Source organism: Macaca mulatta, chromosome 19 (genome assembly GCF_049350105.2).
Source record: "Macaca mulatta isolate MMU2019108-1 chromosome 19, T2T-MMU8v2.0, whole genome shotgun sequence".
NCBI classification, from domain to species: domain Eukaryota; kingdom Metazoa; phylum Chordata; class Mammalia; order Primates; family Cercopithecidae; genus Macaca; species Macaca mulatta.
In genome coordinates this window covers 47659819-47679764 of record NC_133424.1, presented here as the reverse complement: position 1 = coordinate 47679764, position 19946 = coordinate 47659819, and the positions used below count along the sequence as shown (strand labels likewise).

General features: G+C 43.3%; 1 protein-coding gene and 1 pseudogene across 6 annotated transcripts in view; one reads left to right on the top strand and one right to left on the bottom strand.

Moving 5' to 3' along the window:
• ZNF566 (zinc finger protein 566) overlaps positions 1 to 14949 on the top strand; it is a 57421-nt gene extending 42472 nt beyond the window's left edge. For 2 of the 6 annotated variants that reach the window (XR_013410513.1, XR_013410512.1), the window contains exons 6-8: positions 217 to 314; positions 2197 to 2264; positions 3112 to 3635. Coding sequence is in view for 2 of the 6 variants with exons in the window: in XM_015123758.3 (XP_014979244.3) it covers positions 14296 to 14336 (41 nt within the window). In the remaining 4 variants the exon portion in view is untranslated. Of the gene's footprint in view, positions 1 to 216; positions 315 to 2196; positions 2265 to 3111; positions 3636 to 10795; positions 10961 to 14295 lie in introns of those variants that run through there. The other 4 variants (XM_015123758.3, XM_015123756.3, XR_013410515.1 and 1 more) reach the window with 3 other exon arrangements.
• Positions 14950 to 16091: 1142 nt separating this feature from the next.
• Positions 16092 to 17352, bottom strand: LOC712916 (peroxisomal succinyl-coenzyme A thioesterase pseudogene; annotated as a pseudogene).
• Between the last annotated feature and the right edge of the window lie 2594 nt (positions 17353 to 19946).

Here is a 19946-nt window from a genome sequence, read left to right as displayed (position 1 = left end):
CCCGGGTTCACGCCATTCTCCTGCCTCAGCCTCCCGAGTAGCTGGGACTACAGGCGCCCGCCACCTCGCCCGGCTAGTTTTTTGTATTTTTTAGTAGAGACGGGGTTTCACTGTGTTAGCCAGGATGGTCTCGATCTCCTGACCTCGTGATCCGCCCGTCTCGGCCTCCCAAAGTGCTGGGATTACAGGCTTGAGCCACCGCGCCCGGCAACTTACATTCTTAAAAATACTTTTAGTATCTGGGAGAAATGACCTCTTTATTTTTGAAGATGGCTTATTCTTTTCATTCTTTATAACATTAAGGCTTTCTTACTGTAAAAATGTTCATGAACAACATTTTACTTAATAGAGATCCTTCAATATCTTCATGGTGTTTCATTGTGTTACTGTAATATCGCTTATGAAATCCTATTGGTGGATATCATGGTCTCCTCTAGATATTTTGCCATAATACATGCCAAAATACAAGTCCCTGATGGACATTCTCCCTAAGCACATATTCATATCATATCTTTTAACTGCAGAAATAATGTGTGAATATATTTTCCTTATAAAAGATTCAAGCATTACAAAAAGGCAAATGTACCCTTTGACCATTGTCTTGTGTCCATTCCCTTCCCAAAGTATAGTCTTTATCAGTTTATTGTTTATTGCTGATCATTTTTCTGTTTATATATACATGCGTGTCTCAGTAAAAATTAGAAAATGGGGGATAATTATAATACCTACCTCATAATGCTTTGTGAGGGTTAAATTAAGACCCATAAAGTGCTTAGCATTGTGCCTGACATGATAAATGCATACTCACTGAATGTTAGTCATCATTATTATATTCATCGTCATCAGTATTATTATTTGTAGAAAGGCTTTTTAACTTCTGCAGAACTTAGTCACCATTAGGCAGGGTAATTGACTGAAGAAAGACCCTTTTTGAAGGTAACAAGTTAAGAAAATTTCCCATCATCATGTACTTCCTATTGAACATGGAATAATCCTAGCTATTGGTGGGGAAAGTACTGTGAATAATGTGTGTGAAGGACTTTATTCCAGAATACTCTTTTTGCCACATTATATACCCAGTATAAAAGAAAAGAGAACATAAACAAAATATTGGTGCACTGAGGAAAAAAAGTATGAAAAGAGAAATAGCATCATATTTAAAAAATGGACAGAGATAGAAACATAGTTACAGATTTAAAAGGTTATGTTAAATATAATGCTTTTTTCTGATATGTTTGAAAATTTAAACAAAATGATTTTTAAGGCAAGTATACATCAATATTGACTCCAAGAAAATTAGGACTCTTAGAAGACTCTCATAAACACAGAGAATGGGAAAAATGAGCATGTGATCAATTAACTATTACTAATGAAGCACGAAATCCAGTTTCTTTCTCAGGAAAACTTTATCAAATGTTCAAGGAACTATTTCAGTTATATAGAAGTACATGTCTTGGCTCATGCCTGTAATCCCAACACTTTGGGAGGCTTAGGTGTTAGGATTATTTGAGGCCAGGAGTTTGAGACCATCCTGGCCAACATGTTGAAACCCCATTTTTAGTAAAAAATACAAAACTTAGCCAGGTGTGGTGGCACATGCCTGTAATCCCAGCTACTGGGGAGGCTGAGGCAGGAGAATCACTTGAACGCAGGAGGCAGAGGTTGCAGTGAGCCAAGATCACGCCACCGCACTTCAGCCTGAGACAGATTGAGACTGTGTCTCAAAAAAAAAAATGTCCACAGTGTAGCTTTGTTTGGGGTTAAGTTAGTGTTTTGAAATGGGCCTTCCCTGTGCTCAAAGCATGCTTAGCAAGCAGCTCCCCACACTGGACAGATCGCATGTGTGGAAGGATGAAGTTTATGTCTGTAGAACTGTCATTTTATGCCCCACTTCCTTTTTTCTTAGATCCTGTGTAGACGGGTCTCTCTGAACGTTGTGTTACTTTACTGGCATAAGGAAGTAAAATATTTCATAATAAATTTGAGAAAGGTAGAGTGAGTAAAAATATCTGCAAATGAGAGAATTACTAAAAATGGACTGTTGTAATATTTTGCATTATCAAAATGAGAATTGCCCAATGAAATTTTTTTTACTTTCTTGTGTGCTTATAAGTCTTTAAAGTTCCTCATCTAAAATTAGAGATAGTGCATTTGCACCCAAATTAATGAAGCAATACCATTAAAGAAAAAGAAAAGGGACTGGGTGCGGTGGCTCACGCCTGTAATCCCAGCACTTTGAGAAGCCAAGGCAGGTGGATCACGAGGTCAGGAGTTCAAGACCAGCTTGGCCAATATGGTGAACCCCCATCTCTACTAAAAATACAAAAATTAGCTGGGCGTGGTGGTACATGCCTGTAGTCCCAGCTGCTCGGGAGGCTGATGCAGGAGAATTACTTGAACCCGGGAGGCGGAGGATGCAGTGAGCCGAGATCCTGACTGCACTCCAGCCTGGGCAACAGAGTCTCAAAAAAATCTGTCTCAAAAAAAAAAAAAAAGAAAAAATGATTATCTTTGCTCTTCTCCATTCCTCATTCCCTTCCCTCTGTCCATTTTCTTCTGAATAATGTTTAAAGGTTGTGTATATTACCCATATATATCTTCATGCTAAAACATTAACACACAGTTATTTATTTTATTATGTTTTTACAGAAAAATGGATAACTATACATTTCCCTGAAATTTGCTTTTTTACATTCAGCTGTACATCTTGGATTTTCCTTCAATAGATGATGATCTAACAGTCTTTCTGATGGTTGCAGTATGTTCCACAGTATTCTTTACCAATGCCTTTTCAACCACTTTCCCAATTGTGATATTATGGACTGTTTGCGCTTTTTTGCCATCTAAAAGTAATGCTGCAATAAACACTTTTGTATTCTCTGTTTTATTTCTGTAAAATAAGCTCCCCAAGTCATTTCCAGTGTATTTGTTTTGTTTTGTTTTGACACAGAGTTTCACTCTTAATTGGCTAGGCTGGAGTGCAATGGCACGATATTGGCTTACCGCAACCTCTGCCTCCCGGGTTCAAGCGATTCTCCTGCCTCAGCCTCCCAAGTAGCTGGGGTTACAGGCATGCGCCACCACACCTGGATAATTTTGTATTTTTAGTAGAGACGGGGTTTCTCCATGTTGGTCAGGCTGGTCTCGAACTCCCGACCTCAGGTGATCCACCCCTCGTTCTCCCAAAGTGCTGGCATGATAGCCGTGAGCCACCACGCCCAGCATCATTTCCAGTGTTTTCTATGTTTCCTAGGAAGGTTTTGCTTCTAGAGGATTTCAGAGGGCAAGAGAATAAAGGTACAGAGTGCAGTTTTTCACATGTGATTCTGAGTGTGTATACACAGATTTAATCTTTTAATACATCAGGAACTGATTATACAATATAATGCAGGCTGTCAGACTTGTTTCTATCCAGGAATAAAACCAATTATGCCAGAAGTAACTATTATTCACCTTTCTCCTACTGAATTAAAATACTATCAGTTGTATATTAAGTGCTATACATCTATTTCTGTTCTCCATATTCTAGCAATCCTTGACACTTTTCAGTAGCTTTTATTACTTTGAAATAAAGATGTATGTATATATTATTAATATATAGTTTATTATTTGCAAATAAAGACATGTTTCTTCATGAGAATTTTTGACTTACTCATTTTCCAATGAAAAACACATTAGGATTATATTTTGAATTTCTTCAGTTTTAAATACAGAGTATCCTAAATGAATAAACGATTGACGCTGAGTGGATATTCATAACACATCTTGAGGTTTCTTTTATAACTCCTTATCCTCCTGACCCTCTAATATCTAATAATAACACTATCTACTGTAATGTCTCACAAAACTTAAAATATGCTAGTAATATTTGAAAATTTATTAGGGTTCTGCTTATAAGGTGATAGATTCTTTTGGGCTCTATAGTTACATAATCTGCAGATAAAGGTGACGTACCTATCACAATATTTTTTATATCTATCTTATTTTATTTTTATTTTGAGACGGAGTCTCCCTCTGTCACCTGGGCTGGAATACAATGGTGCAATCTCGGCTCACCACGACCTCCGCCTCCCAGGTTCAAGTGATTCTCCTGCCTCAGCCTCCCAAGTAGCTGGGATTACAGGCATGTGCCACCATGCCCGGCTAATTTTATATTTTTAGTAGAGATGGGGTTTCTCCATGTTGGTCAGGCTGGTCCGGAACTCCCAACCTCAGGTGATCCGCCTGCCTTGGCCTCCCAAAATGCTGGGATTACAGGTGTGAGCCACCACACGCGGCCCAATAACAGAAACTTTAAGACAAAATGCATTATGAGACATGTCTTGCTTCAAGATCCTATAATGATCGTGTCTGAGGTAGTTACCTTGCAAGGGTGTTACTGTTTTTCTTGCTCCCCCTGTAACATCCAGACCATAAAATGTAATAAAAACCTCAGCATTCTCTCAATGACCAATTATGAAATCAAAACTACATATCAAAAATATTGCCAGATTTTGAAACTTTATCTAAAAATAATGTAGCGAATAGATGAAGGAGCACCTTCACCAGAGACACAACAGTGATTCCAATAAAATGGAAAGTGAGAATATAATCCAGCTATTTGGTGCTCCTTGTGACCATAGGCAACAGACCAAAGTTTGGGGTGGGAGAGGTAAGGGGGAGTAGGTTGGTGTTTGCTGGGCTGATTGATCCTGGCTCTCAAGCAAGAAATAGGTTTGAACCTTCTAAATGTAACATGGATAGAATGCCAAGATTCCCCTGGGTCAACTCCTACCTCTACCTTTTACAATAGTAAAAGTTAATAGAAAACTATAGTAACTAACAATAATTCAGATCCTATGAAAGAAGATTTGAGTCACTTTAAAAACTTCCAATCACAGCTGGGTGTGGTGGCTGGCTCATGCCTGTAGTCCCAGCTTTTGGGAGGCCAAGGCAAGAGGATCACAAGCCCAGGAGTTCAAGACCAGCCTGGGCAACATAGTGACACATTGGTGATACAAAAAATAAAAAAAAAGTTAACTGGACATTGCAGCACGTGCCTGTAGTGCCAGCCATTCGCAGGGACTGAGGTAGGAGGATGGCTTGAGCCCAAGACATCAAGGCTGCAGTGACCCATGATGGTGCCACTGCACTCCAGCCTGGGCAACAGAGCTAAAAGCCTGTCTGAAAAACTTAAAAAAAAAAAAAAAAGAGAGAGACAAAGGAAAGAAGGAAGGAAGGAAGGAAGGAAAGAGAGAAAGAAAAGAAAGAAAGGCAGGCCAGGCGCAGTGGCTCACGCCTGTAATCCCAGCACTTTGGGAGGCTGAGGCAGGAGGATCACAGGTCAGCAGTTCGAGACCAGCCTGGCCAACATGGCGAAACCCCATCTCTACTAAAAATACAAAAATTAGCCAGGCGTGGTGGTGGGCATCTGTAATCCCAGTACTTGGGAGGCTGAAGCAGGAGAATCGCTTGAAACCAGAAAGCGGAGGTTGCAGTGAGCCGAGATGTGCCACTGCACTCCAGCCTGGGCAAAAAAGCAAAACTCCATCTCAAAAAAAAAAAAAAAAAGAAAGAAATTGTCCTCATTTTTCAGTTAATGAGGTTGCTCCAAACAAAAGAAATTTTCCCATTTTTACCTTCAGTTTCTCTTAAGCATTTGTTGTGTTTATTCTTTGTGGTGGTCCTTTTAGTTTAGTTTTCATTTCTGAAATGATTCTTTTATTTTGAATTATTTTCTGAATTATTACCTCATTTCCCACATTTTCTGATTCTAATTGATTTTATTCTTTCATATCTTGTATCATTTTGTTAATGAAATTTTAGCTCAATTTGAAATAGCAAGTTCCAGCTCTGATCTCCTGTGGGCATGGCTTTTGGATATGCTTTTATTGTCTGGAGGAATGTTATTGTGTTCCTTATTCTCTCTCTCTCTTTTAAATTGTAACTCTTAGAGAATTCATGCTTGATACTTTTCTGTTGCTTTGTAAAATTATTTATTTATTTATTTATTTATTTATTTGCTTGTTTGTTTATTGAGATGGAGTCTCGCTCTGTCGCCCAGGCTGGAGTGCAGTGGCACGATCTTGGCTTACTGCAACCTCCGCCTCCCGGGTTCAAGCCATTCTTCTGCCTCAGCCTCCCAAGTAGCTGGGACTACAGGTGTGCACCACCATACCTGGCTAATTTAGTAAAGACGGGGTTTCACCATGTTGGCCAGGCTGCTCGAACTCCAGACCTCATGATCCGCCCACCTCTGTCTCCCAAAGTGCTGGGATTCCATTTAATTTTATTGTTTAAGACAGAGTCTCGCTCTGTCACCCAGGCTAGAGTGCAGTGGTGGGAGCTCAGCTCATTGCAACCTCCACTTCTCAGGCTCAAATGATCCTCCTGCCTCAGCCTTCCTCTTTTTTTTTTTTTTTTTTTTTTTTTTGAGACGGAGTCTTGCTCTGTCACCCAGGCTGGAGTGCAGTGGCGCAATCTCAGCTCACTGCAACCTCCGCCTCCCTGGTTCACACCATTCTCCTGCCTCAGCCTCCCGAGTAGCTGGGACTACAGGCGTCCACTACCACGCCCGGCTAATTTTTTTGTATTTTTAGTAGAGACAGGGTTTCATTGTGTTAGCCAGGATGGTCTTGATCTCCTGACCTCATGATCCGCCCGCCTCAGCCTCCCAAAGTGCTGGGATTACAGGCGTGAGCCACTGCGCCCGGCTTCAGCCTTCCAAGTAGCTGGGATTTAGTGTGCCAACATGCCCATCTAATTTTTTTTGTATTTGTAGTAGAAACGGCGTGTCACCATGTTGGCCAGGCTGGTCTTGAACTCCTGACCTCAAATGATCCACCCGCCTCAGCCTCCCAAAGTGCTGGTGTTACAGGCGTGAGCCACCGTGCCCCGCCGGTGTTGCTTATTTATTTATTTATTTAGAAATGGAAAGGAATTTTGGCTGTCGGTTTTAAGAGTTGTCACAGAGAAGAGTTCACTGGCCCCTTCAGGTCTTCCCTCGTGGACCACTTGCATTCCCCTCCTGTTGATGTGGGCAAAGCCTCAACCCCTCTCTGCTTGCTGCTCTCAGTGTGGCCCTCTGTTTTCCGTTGTTTTGTTTTTTCAAGACGGAGTCTTGCTCTGTCACCCAGGTTGGAGTGCAGAGGCACAATCTTGGCTCACTGCAACCTCCATCTCCCGGGTTCAAGCGATTCTCCTGCCTCAGCCTCTCATGTAGCTGGGATTACAGGTGCCTGCCACCATGCCCAGCTAATTTTGTATTTTTAGTAGCAATGGGGTTTCGCCACGTTGGCCAGGCTGGTCTTGAACTCCTGACCTCATGATCCACCTGCCTCGGCCTCCCAAAGTGCTGGGATTACAGGCATGAGCCACCATGCCCAACCCCTTCTGTGTTTTAATACTCGTTTTGAGGCTCTTCCGTTTTCAGATGATTTCAGATGCCCCATCACTTCCCTCGGCTGCCTCCTTCACAGATGCTCAGGTCCACTATTGCAGGTATTGTGATGTTTATGATTGTTCTGATCTGCTTATATCTGGGGGCTCATGGGGACATTTCCTGTATTAGTTTGCTGGTACTGCTATAACAGATCACCACAGCTGGGTAGCTTACACATAACTTTATTTTCTCACAGCTCTAGAGGCTTTTTGTCACAGATCAAGGTGTTGGCAGGTCTGGTTTATCCTAAGGCCTCTCTCCTTGGCTTGCAGACAACTGCCTTCTTGCTGGATTTTCACACGGCATTTCCGCTGCATGTGCACATCCCTCATGTGCCTCAGCATATACAAATTTCCTTTTTTAAAATAAGGACACCAGGCTGGGCGTGGTGGCTCACACCTGTAATCCCAGCACTTTGGGAGGCTGAGGCGGGCGGATCACCTGAAGTCAGGAGTTGGAGACTAGCCTGGGCAACATGGCGAAGCCCCGTATCTACTAAAAATACAAAAATTAGCCAGGCATGGTGACACATGCCTGCAGTCCCCGCTACTCGGGAGGCTGAGGCACAAGAATCGTTGAACCCAGGAGGTGGAGGTTACAGTGAGCCAAGATCAAGCCACTGCCCTCCAGCCTGTGTGACAGAGTGAGACTCTTGTCTCAAAAAAAAAAAAAAAAAAGATAAAATAAGGACAACAGCAGTCATATAGGATTAGGACCCACCGCAACTACCTCATTTTAGCTTAATCATCTCTTTGAAGACTGCACCTCCAAATACACTCACATTGTGAGGTACTGGGGGTTACAGCTTAAACATACGAATTTTGGAAGTGTGCAATTCAGCCCATCACATTATCTCACGTAGTTTTGTTTGAATGTTGTCAACAGGCTTTTGGTTTTGCTGTCTGATTGCTCTATTTTTATTTGAGAATTTTGGAAGATTCAAAAACTACTGCTGGAGGCACAATTTTTCTAGAATCTTGGTGCTTCTGTTTTTGTTTTCTTTTAATCAGCTTTATTGAGGGAAAATTTGCATGCAACAAAATGTATCAATTTTAAGTGTACAATTTGATGAGTTTTGACACATATGCAATCATGTAATTATTACCATTGAACCTCGAAAATTTGAGAGAGGTCTCAGTTAATTTAGAAAGTTTATCTTGCTGCAGGGCACGGTGGCTCATGCCTGCAACCTCAGCACTTTGGGAAGCCGAGGTGGGCAGATCACGAGGTCAGGAGTTTGAGACCAGCCTGGCCGACATGGTGAAACGCCGTCTCTACTAAAAATTAAAAATAAATAAATAAATAAAATAAAATAAAATTAGCCAAGCATGGTGGCGGGCACCTGTAGTCCCAGTTACTCAGAAGGCTGAGGCAGGAGAATCGCTTGAACCCGAGAGGCAGAGGTTGCAGTGAGCCAAGATCTCGCCACTGCACTCCAGCTTGGGCGACAGAGTGAGGCTCCGTCTCAGGAAAAAAAAAAGAACGTTTATTTTGCCAAGGTCGAGGACATGCGCCCGTGACACAGCCTCAGGAGTTCCTGATGACACGTGCCCAAGGTGGTCAGAGCACAGCTTGGTTTTACACATTTTAGGAAGATATGAGACATCAATCAATATATGTAAAATGAACATTAGTTTGGTCCAGAAAGGTAGGACAGTTCACAGGTAGGTGAGAGACAAATGGTTGCATTCTTTTTATTCATGGCTTTTATTTTTATTTTTATTTTTTGAGACGGAGTTTCACTCTTGTCTCCCAGGCTGGAGTGCAGTGCTATGATCTTGGCTCATTGCAACCTTCACCTCCTGGGTTCAAGCGATTCTCCTGCCTGTAAGCCTCAGCTTCCCAAGCTGGGATTACAGGCGCCTGCCACCATGCCCGGCTAATTTTTTTGTATTGTTAGTAGAGACAGGGTTTGGCCATGTCTTGAACTCCTGACCTCAGGTGATCCGCCCGGCTCGGCCTCCGAAAGTGCTGGGATTACAGGCGTGAGCCACCGCGCCTGACCATGGCTGCATTCTTTTGAGTTTCTGATGAGCCTTTCCAAAGAGGCAATCAGATATGCATTTATCTCAGTGAGCAGAGGAATGACTTTGAATAGAACGGGAGGCAGGTTTGTCCCAAGCAGTTCCCAGCTTGACTTTTCTCTTTACCTTAGTGATTTTGGGGGCCCAAGATGTGTTCCTTTCACAACCACAATCATGATATACAGAACTTCCATCAACTCAGAAAGTTCCCTCATGTCCTTTTTTTTTTTTTTTTGAGACAGAGTCTCGCTGTGTTGCTCAGGCTGGAGTGCAGTGACGTGATCTCGTCTCACTGCACCTTCTCTCCCCACCTCCAGAGTAGCTGTGACTATGGTGCCACTGAACCCGGCTAATTTTTGTGTTTTTAGTAGAGACAGGGTTTCACCATGTTGGCCAGGCTCCTCTCGAACTCCTGACCCAAGAGATCCGCCCACCTCGGGTTCCCAAAGTGCTGGGATTACAGGTGTAAACCACCGCATCCAGCCCCGCATGTTGCCCAGGCTGTAGTGCAGTGGCACAATCTTGGCTCAATGCAACCTCCACCTCCCAGGTTCAAGCGATTCTCCTGCCTCAGCCTGCCAAGTAGCTGGGATTACAGGCATGCTCAATCACACCCAACTAATTTTGTATTTTTAGTAGACATGGGGTTTCTCCATGTTGGCCAGGCTGGTCCGTGATCCGCCTGCCTCAGCCTCCCAAAGTGCTGGGATTACAGGCATGAGCCACGGCGCCCGGCCACCCATGCACTTTTGCAGTCCGTCTCCTCCCCAACCCCTGCCCCAGCCCCTGAGGGCCGCTGTTCTCCTTCCTGTCCACAATAGTTGTACTTCTTCTAGAATTTCATATAAATAGAATCATATAGTATTTGATCTTTTATGTAAAGCTTCTTGTACTTAACATAGTGCTTTTGAGATTCATTCATGTTGTTGCATATGTCAGTAAATTATTCTTTGTTTTCTGAGTAATATTGCATTGTGTGGACATCTTCTAATTTGTTTATCTGTTTACCAGTTGATAGAGAATGGGTAGCGTCCAGTGTTTGACAGTGTGAATAAAGCTACTATGAACATTCAAGGGCAAATTTTTTTTTTTTTGAGATGGAGTCTCGCCCTGTTGCCCAGGCTGGAGTGCAGTGGCGAGATGTCGGCTCACTGCAAGCTCCTCCTCCCGGGTTCAGGCGTTTCTGCTGCCCCAGCCTGCTGAGGAGCTGGGATTACAGGCATGAGGCATCACACTTACCTGATTTTTGTATTTTTAGTAGAGACGGGGTTTTACCATGTTGGTCAGACTGGTCTCAAACTCCTGACCTTGTGATCTGCCCACTCAGCCTCCCAAAGTGTTGGGATTACAGGCTTGAGCCACCACGTACAGCCAATAATTTTTTTTTAAAGGAAAATAAGTGCTAGTGAGAATGTAGCGAAATTGGAACTATCATACATTGTTTATGGAAATGTAAATGGTGTAGCTGCTGTGGAAAAAAGTTTGGGGGTTACTCAATAAACTGAACATAAATTACTGTATGACTCAGGAATTCCATATATATATATATGTGCTTTGTGTATGTGTGTGTGCGTGTGTGTGTGTGTGTATATATATATATATATACACACACACATGCTATGCATTTTTTTTTAAGACTTTTTTTTTTAAGACAGAATCTTGCACTGTTGCCCAGGCTGGAGTGCAGTCTTGGCTTACTGCAACCTCCCCTTCTTGAGTTTAAGTGATTCTCATGCCTCAGCCTCCCAAGTAGCTGGGATTACAGGTGCACACCACCATGCCCAGCTAATTTTTGTACTTTTAGTAGAGACAGAGTTTTACCATGTTGGCCAGGCTGGTCTTGAAATCCTGGCCTCAAGTGATCTGCCCACCTTGGCCTTCCAAAGGGCTGAGATTACAGGTGTGAGCCACCATGCCTGGCCCACTTGTATATATTGAGTATATACTTAAAAGAATTGAAAATGAGTGTTTAAACAAAAACTTGTACACAAAGTTTATGGCAGCAATATTCACAATAGCCAAAAGGTAGAAACAATGCACTTCTATCTACTGATGGGTCAACAAAATGTGGTACATTCATACAATAGAACAGTATTCAGCTAGAAAAAGAAATAAAGTATTGATGTATTGATGTATGCTACAGCATGGATGAATATTCAAAATATTATGCTAAGTGAAAGGAGCCAGACATAAAAGGGCTCATATTGTATGGTTCCATTTATATAAAGTATCTATAACAGGCAAATCTATAGAGACAGAAAGCAGATTAGTAGTTGCCAAGGCTGGAGGAAGTAAGGAACGCAAAGCAACTTAGAAGGTATGGGGGTATATTAGTTCGTTTTCACACTGCTATAAAGAACTGCCCGAGACTGTGTAATTTTTAAAGAAAGGAGGTTTAATTGACTCACAGTTCCGCATGGCTCGGGAGGCCTCAGGAAACTTACAATCATGACGGAAGAGGAAGCAAGCACGTCTTACACAGCAGCAGGTGAGAGAGAGAGTGTGAAGGAGGAACTGTCAAACACTTATAAAACCATCAGATCTGGTGAGAACTCACTCACTATCACAAAAACAGCATGGAGGAAACTGCCCCTATAATCCAATCACCTCCCATCAAGTCCCTCCTTCAACATGTGGGGATTATGGGGATTACAATTTGAGATGAGATTTAGGTGGGGACACAGAGCCAAACCATATCAATGGCTTTTATTTTTATTATTATTATTTTTTTGGGGGGTGGTGATTAAATGTTCTGGAACTGGATAGTGGTGATGAAAGAACACCATGAATTCAGCTGGGCACAGTGGCTCACGCCTGTATTCCCAGTACTTTGGGAGGCCAAGGCAGGCAAATTACGAGGTCGGGAGTTTGAAACCAAACTGGCCAACATGGTGAAACCCCGTCTCTACTAAAATACAAAAATTATCTGGGCGTGGTGTTGGGCACCTATAATCCCAGCTACTCAGGAGGCTGAGGCAGGAGAATGGCTTGAACACGGGAGGCAGAGGCGGAGGTTGCAGTGAGCCAAGATCGTGCTGCTGCACTCCAGACTCCAGCCCGGGCGACAGTGCGAGACTCTGTCTCAAAAACAAAAACTACTGTGAATTCACTAGGTGCCTCTAAATGTTATGCTTTAAAAATGGTTAAAATGGTGACTTTTTATATTATGTATATTTTGCCACAATAAAAACATTTTTATTGCCTTCCTGGTGTTATGACATGGAACTTTTAACTCCAACTCACCCATCCTTTATCCAGTTCTACCTGAGCACCAGAGCCCTCTTACATCTTACATCCCTGCTGACTTGGCTCTGTCTTATTTGCCCCATGGCTAAAGCTCTCATCCTGCTGGTCACCAACTCTCCTTCATTACCTTCTCACAATAGACATTTCTCATATCTTCAGGCTATCCACAATTGTGACCCCACTTGTAATCAAATCCACAAAGGTACAAAAGATACAAAAGGGAATCTGGCATAGAAGAACTATAGATAAGACCAGCTGGAATTGAGAAAGAGATTACTGCTCCCTGAACTCATTGTTGTTCACTGAAGGGTGGAAGGTGGCCTTTTCCTTGGCTTCGGGGAGATATTTATTGTGTGTTACACTGAGTAGACCATGAACTAAGATACCTAGTGTGTGGCTTTTTTGGCACAGAAGTTTTTGGAATGACTATCAGCAAATAGCATCCCAGAAAGAGAATTTCAGTTCCAAATGATTTAATTGAAAAGTTCTACCAACCCATTCAGGTTAAGAACAATTCCAACCTTACATAAACTTTCCCAGAGAATAAAAAGGCAGAAACAATGACTTCTTTAATGAAAATAGGATCACTGGCCGGGCGTGGTGGCTCACACCTGTAATCCCAGCACTTTAGGAGGCAGAGACGGGTGGATCACGAGGTCAGGAGTTCAAGACCAGCCTGGCCAACATAGTAATCCCATCTCTACTAAAAACACAAAAATTAGCTGGGCATGGTGGCGTGTGCCTGTATTCCCAGCTACTTCGGAGGCTGAGGCAGGAGAATCTCTTGAACCCAGGAGTTGGAAGTTGCAGTAGGCTGAGATCATGCCACTGCACTCCAGCTTGAGCAACAGAGACAGACTTTTTCTCAAAAAAATTAAAAAGAAGGAAAATATGATCACCTTGATTTCAAAATCTCTCAAAGACAGTATGAGAAAAGAAAATTATGGGGTAGTTGTATTCATGAAGGTAGATACAAAGTTCTTATCTAAATCATTAAGGGAACTAGATTTTTAGCCAACTAGATTATGACCAACTTGAGATATTTATTCCAGAAATGCAAGTTTGACTTATTATTTAAAAATCAGTTAATATGATTCCCCACATTAATGTATTAATTTAGAAAGAACCCCAGGATCATCTGAAAAGATATAGAAAAGATGATAGAATTTCAAATTAAATTATCATCAAGCCTCTTGGAAAAATGGAAATACAAGGAAACTTCTAAGAAAGGATATCAAAGGAGAACTTTAAGCGCATTTTTTTGATGGGCACGGTGCCTCATGCCTGTAATCCCAGCACTTTGGGAGGCTGAGGCAGGAGGATTACTTGAGCCCAGGAGTTTGAGACCAGCCTGGGCAATATAGTGAGACCTCATCTCTACAAAAAAATTTAAAAATTAGCTGGGTGTGGTGGTGCTTGTCTAGTACCAGCTACTTAGGAGGCTGAGTCAGGAGAACTACTTGAGCCTAGGAGGTAGAGGCTGCAGTGAGCCCTGATGGCACCATTGCACTCCAACCTAGGCGACAGAGGGAGACCCTGTTTCAAAAAAACAACAACAGCATATTTTTTACTTAATGATGAAATACTGAAATCTTTCCCTTTAAGATCAGGACCAAGGCAAGAAGACCTGCTACCGTCACTGCTAGTCAATAGTGTACTGGCTGCATCACTTGGTGACCAAAAAAGGCTCTATCATCTGCAATGCTTCTCGTTCTGTGCTAATGATAAAATGTTACTCCAGCTTCATACTAATAAAGTCATTCCAGTGTGAAGACACTGATTGAGTCTGACATATTAATGTCACATGTCTCTTTCTGGAGAGTCATGTATTGTGAACTCTTCAGTGATAAATGGAGGTGAGACAAGAGAATAGGTCTGGAGGCAGGGAACATAAGGCCATTCCCGCTGACTTCTTAGAACTGAATCAAAAGGAAAATCCTGTCTCTCCACACCCAAGTAACAAAAGGATCAGAAGCTACTACCTTTGCACTGTGGTGCAGAAATCAATCAGACACTTGCATAGGGCATAACTTTGTAACTACCTTTTAGTCTCTGATTGGTCCTGCCTTCCACAACCAATCAGACTGGTTGTGGGCCATTCCTTCATTTACATACAGTGTAACCAAGTACCCAATGGGAAACCTCTAGAGGGTATTTAAAACCCAGAAAATTCCGTAACCAGAACTCTTTTCGCTTAAGCCTGCTCCCCCTCTGCAGAGTGTACTTTTGTTTCAATAAATCTGTGCTTCCGTTGCTTCATTGTTTTGTTGCTTTGTGCATTTTGTCCAATTCTTTGTTCAAAACATCAAGAACCTAGATGACTACCATGAGACAAGAACTTAGCTTAAATCCCTACTACAATAATAACAGTTATCAGATTTCTCTATCTCTGTAAAGATTTCAGTTGCTATCAAAACATTTACATTTCTAATATACAGCTTCTCTCTTATGGAGACGCTTTGGTGAGTGTAAAGATTTTACTTTCAATGGAAACATTTACCACACACTAATATGTGTATGGCCTCATTTTTTCCATACTCTGCATTATTTGGTTCCTTCCCTTGAAGACTTTTTGAGTATCAGGAAGCATTGAGTGAAAGCCAAACACCTCAATACATTTATCACATTAACTTAGTTTTTCTCCCATCTTGAATGGATGAGAGCTAAGCTGTTTACATTTATTACATATAAAACATGTATTAGGTTTCAGACATATGTGAACACTCTATCAAGGCTTGACATTGATAAATACACTTCTAAAGTGTCATTTAATTTCCAATTGCAAACGTCCCTAGTGTTATATCTCTTAGATATCTCCTCTGTGGCCTCTCCAGGTGGCTACCTTGTGTTTTGAGGAGATTGCTGTGCTAGATAGAGGCTGTAACTAAACAACTTCTCTTTGCCTATATCTATGGGAAAATTAAGTTACATGTATGATACTTCGTTCAGAGATTTCTAGTTTACTGATTTTTTTTTTCTTTTTTTTTTTGAGACAGAATCTTGCTCTTGTCTTCCAGGATGGAGTGCAATGGCATGATCTTGGCTCACTGCAACCTCCGCCTCCTGGGTTCAAGCGATTCTCCTGCCTCAGCCTACCGAGTAGCTGGGATCATAGGTGCCTGCACCACTCCTGGCTGATTTTTGTATTTTTAGTAGAGACGGGGTTTCGCCATGTTGGCCAGGCTGGTCTCGAACTCCTGACCTTGTGATCCACCCGCCTCCGCCTCCCAAAGTGCTGGGATTAAAGGCCTGAGCTACCGCACCCGGCCGATTTTTTTTTTTTTTTTTTTTAATGACAAAGACATGGCTTTAATGTTATCCAGGAGACAGCTGATTCACATAGGGTTATTGAACACTAGAATCTGATGTTGAATCTGTCATGTCAACAACAGACAAATGCATTACAATTTAGGGAAAGCTGTTTTCTGGATACCTCCCACATGTTTGCAGAAGGCGGCTAGAATTTGCTTCCAGGCATCTACCTGGGCCTTAGAATGAGCCCTGGCTCCCCAATCCACATCACATGTTTGTTCAGTAATTTGTGAAGGGAAGCTGGGCACAGAGGGAAGTAAGGAGGCTCAATGTAAAGCCCAGTCCCAGGGTAAAAAGACGATCTGGGCTTTTTCCTTTCCATGGGCCTGTAACCGTTCAAAGACTGGGCATACAACTCACTCCTCCGGTTATGGTCATCCTGACCAACAATGAAAAGGATGGGGCCCTGGGCCTTCTCTATTGAAATCATGCTGGGGTTCTCATACCCTCCTCCAAGATCATTCCTTATATCCACGACGTCCACGAGGCCTGAGAAAGCTACCTTGATTCTCCTCAGGTCATAGCCCAATCGTGGAATGCTATTCTGCTTCTAGTTTATGCCTCTGTTCCCACTGATCCGGGATCCATTGATGGAAACTGGCTGAGACATTCTTCAAGAATGAGGCCATTGAGAGACAAGTATCAGTTCCTAGAGAAATGCCCCAAAGCCCAATGCCTGGACCTTTTACCTGGGGATGCTGAAACATGTAGCATAGGGCTTCTTCGAAGTACTCCAGGGGTATGTTGTCCACGATCTTGGGGAGATCTTCAAAGTTATAATAAGCTAGAGCCAACGTGACAAAGCCACGGCCAGCAAGGAGGCTGCCTCGATATTTTAACAGGCTCCCTCCGATAACCAAAGATGCCAATGATTCCTAGGAAGGGTCCAGGTCCTGGCGACAGGAAGGGCGTGGCGCGCACCCGGCCCGCGCGTACTGACCCGCGCCGCACCCCCAGCGAGAAGAAGCCGCGCTCGTGCCGCGCGTGGCATAGCAGCCGTCCAGGCCTGGGGTCGTGGCCGTCCAGCACCTCCAACTCCACCACAAAGGGAATCTGTATGTCCCGCTTCAGAAAGCGCCAAAAAGACTTCTTGGATTCCAGGGCCCAGAGCAGCCCCATGGGCTCGAGCCCCCGAGGCTGCCGCCCAGCACGGGCGCGCGCTCCAGGTCCAGCTCGCCGCGGGCGTCAGCTCAGTAGCGCGCGTGGGCCCGGAAGAGCGCGCTCTTCTCGTAGTGCAGGGACGCGCGCGCAGCGCGACCGGTTGCTCCGGGGCCAGGCCGCGCACGGCGATGCGCACCGCTTGTCCCAGCAGCCGCGGCCCGTGGGCTCCAGGATCAGCGTTGCTGACATTTTGGAGCCGGAGCGGGGAATCCCAAGGTCGATGCCCGAGGCCCGTCCAAGATCGTGGCAAGTGCGCCGATTGTCCAGAGGGCGTCCGGTGTCTCCTGGTGCCGGGAGCGGCCGGTGGCTGAGCAGTCCCAGAGAGCGCCTGGGACTTTAGACCAGTTAACCCGGCGCCCTGGACTCGTCTGAGGCAAAAGGAGCTAGACTCCTCTCCTGGGTCCTCTCCTCGGACCCCGGGGAGCGCAGAATTTTTTTTTTTTTTTTTTTTTTTTTTTTTGAGACACGGTCTCGCTCTGTTGCCCAGGCCGGAGTGCAGTGGCTGATCATAGCTCACTGTAATCTCGATCTCACAGGCTCAAGCTATCCTCCTGCCTCGGCCTTCCGAGTATGTGTCAGAACCATCACGAGTATAGGCATGAGCCTTCACGCCTGGCCTAAACCATCACGCCTAGCCTGATTTTTTTTTTTTTTACTTGGAAAAAATATATACTTCACTCCCACAAAGTATATTTTAGACTCCTGCCCCATTATTCCTAGAGAATTATAATTTCCAAGTAAAGTAAAAACAAAAAAAGTGGTGAAGACAGAAGAGTATTTAACCATATCCCTGTAGAAAATTTTATTGAATATTCTAAGGAATGTACTTGTCCTTTTTGTGTCTGTTGGTAGAAAAAGAATAAACATTAAACTCAGCTTAGTATTTCCAAAGTAATAAGAAACACTCTTGCACATAAGGATACTTTGGGAAACCTCGTTTCCACCACTGTGTTTATTTACACTGAGTGAGTGACAAGGCTCTGTAAAGACGCAGGGGAATTGGTCACTAGCAGGCAAAGCAGACATCAAGTACTGTAAGAAATCAGAGACTGACTTCAAAGAAAACTCAGCGTTTACTGATAAATTGGGTTATAATATTACCCCACCAATGGCTAGCCTTCATGCCATGAAAATGCATCCATGTTAATGATGTCACTGTCTTACCTAACTGCAGGTGATGGCTGCCATGACATAGAAATGACATTGAACTGGCCGGGCGCGGTGGCTCACGCCTGTAATCCCAGCACTTTGGGAGGCCGAGACGGGCGGATCACGAGGTCAGGAGATCGAGACCATCCTGGCTAGCACGGTGAAACCCCATCTCTACTAAAAAATACAAAAAACTAGCCGGGCGAGGTGGCGGGCGCCTGTAGTCCCAGCTACTCGGGAGGCTGAGGCAGGAGAATGGCGTAAACCTGGGAGGCGGAGCTTGCAGTGAGCTGAGATCCAGCCACTGCACTCCAGCCTGGGCGACAGAGCGAGACTCCGTCTCAAAAAAAAAAAAAAAAAAAAAAAAAAGAAATGACATTGAACTTAAGGAAAATACTATACTGTGCAAAATCCTTGTTAAAACCAAACATCATAAATGCATTTGAAGCACAGTGTCTAAGCCACGTAAAATCAAACACCTGATAGTTATTAGCTGGCCTTCTATAAAGAAAGCTTTTTTTCTTTTTGCTTATTTAATGGGGTACAATCAATTATAGACATAATTGATGGCATAGGGAAAATAATTATTTCAAGTAGTTTTTAAACACTAGCTGTATAACTAAGAGGGACATATAAAAACAGGGATTGGCAAACTTTTACTTTACAGGGCCCGATAGTAAATACAGTCAATCTTCATTCACAGATTCTGTATCTGTGAATTCATCTACTTCCTAAAACTTTTTTGTGTAAACTCAGAGTCAATATTTGCAGCACCTTTGTGGTTATTTGTGGACATCTGAAGAGCGGTGAACAGTTTTGAGTCCCTTAATAGGCATGTTCTCAGCCAAAGTCAAACAAAGTGACTCTCTGTCTTCTTATTTCAGCTCTCATACTGTAAACAAGTGCCCTTTTTACCGTCCATTTAGTACCTTGGCTTCTCGTATTTTTGTGATTGCTGGTGATTTTGCTGTTTCAAAGGGACCCCAAATGGAGTAGTGCTAAAGTGCTGTTGAATGTTGCTATGAATGAGAAAGCGGTCTTGTGTCTTACAGAAAAAATACATGTGTTAGATAAGTTTCATTCAGGCATGAGTTATGGAGCTGTTGGCCATGAGTTCAAGTGTTAATGAATCAATAATATATATTAAGGTGTTTAAATAGAAACACAATAAGGCTGGGCACGGTGGCTCATGCCTGTAATCTCAGCACTTTTGGGAGGCCCAGGCGGGTGGATCACCTGAGGTCAGGAGTTCGAGACCAGCCTAGTCAACATGGTGAAACTCCGTCTCTACAAAATACAAAAATCAGCTGGGCATGGTGACATGCATCTGTATTCCCAGCTACTCTGGGGGCTGAGGCAGGAGATTTCTGGAACCTGGGAGGTAGAGGTTGCAGTGAGCCAAGATCCCACCACTGCACTCCAGCCTGGGTGACACAGTAAGACCCTATCTCAAAAAAAAAAAAAAAAAAAGCAAGAAAGAAAAAAGAAAGACAAGAAACACAACAAAATAAGCTTATGCATTCATCAGTTGACTAAAATGTGACGAGATGCTTACAGGAAGCTAACCCTGTATTTCCCCTAGAAGCAGTGGTATGGTATGCACTAATTCCATGTTTGCAGCAAGTTTATAGACC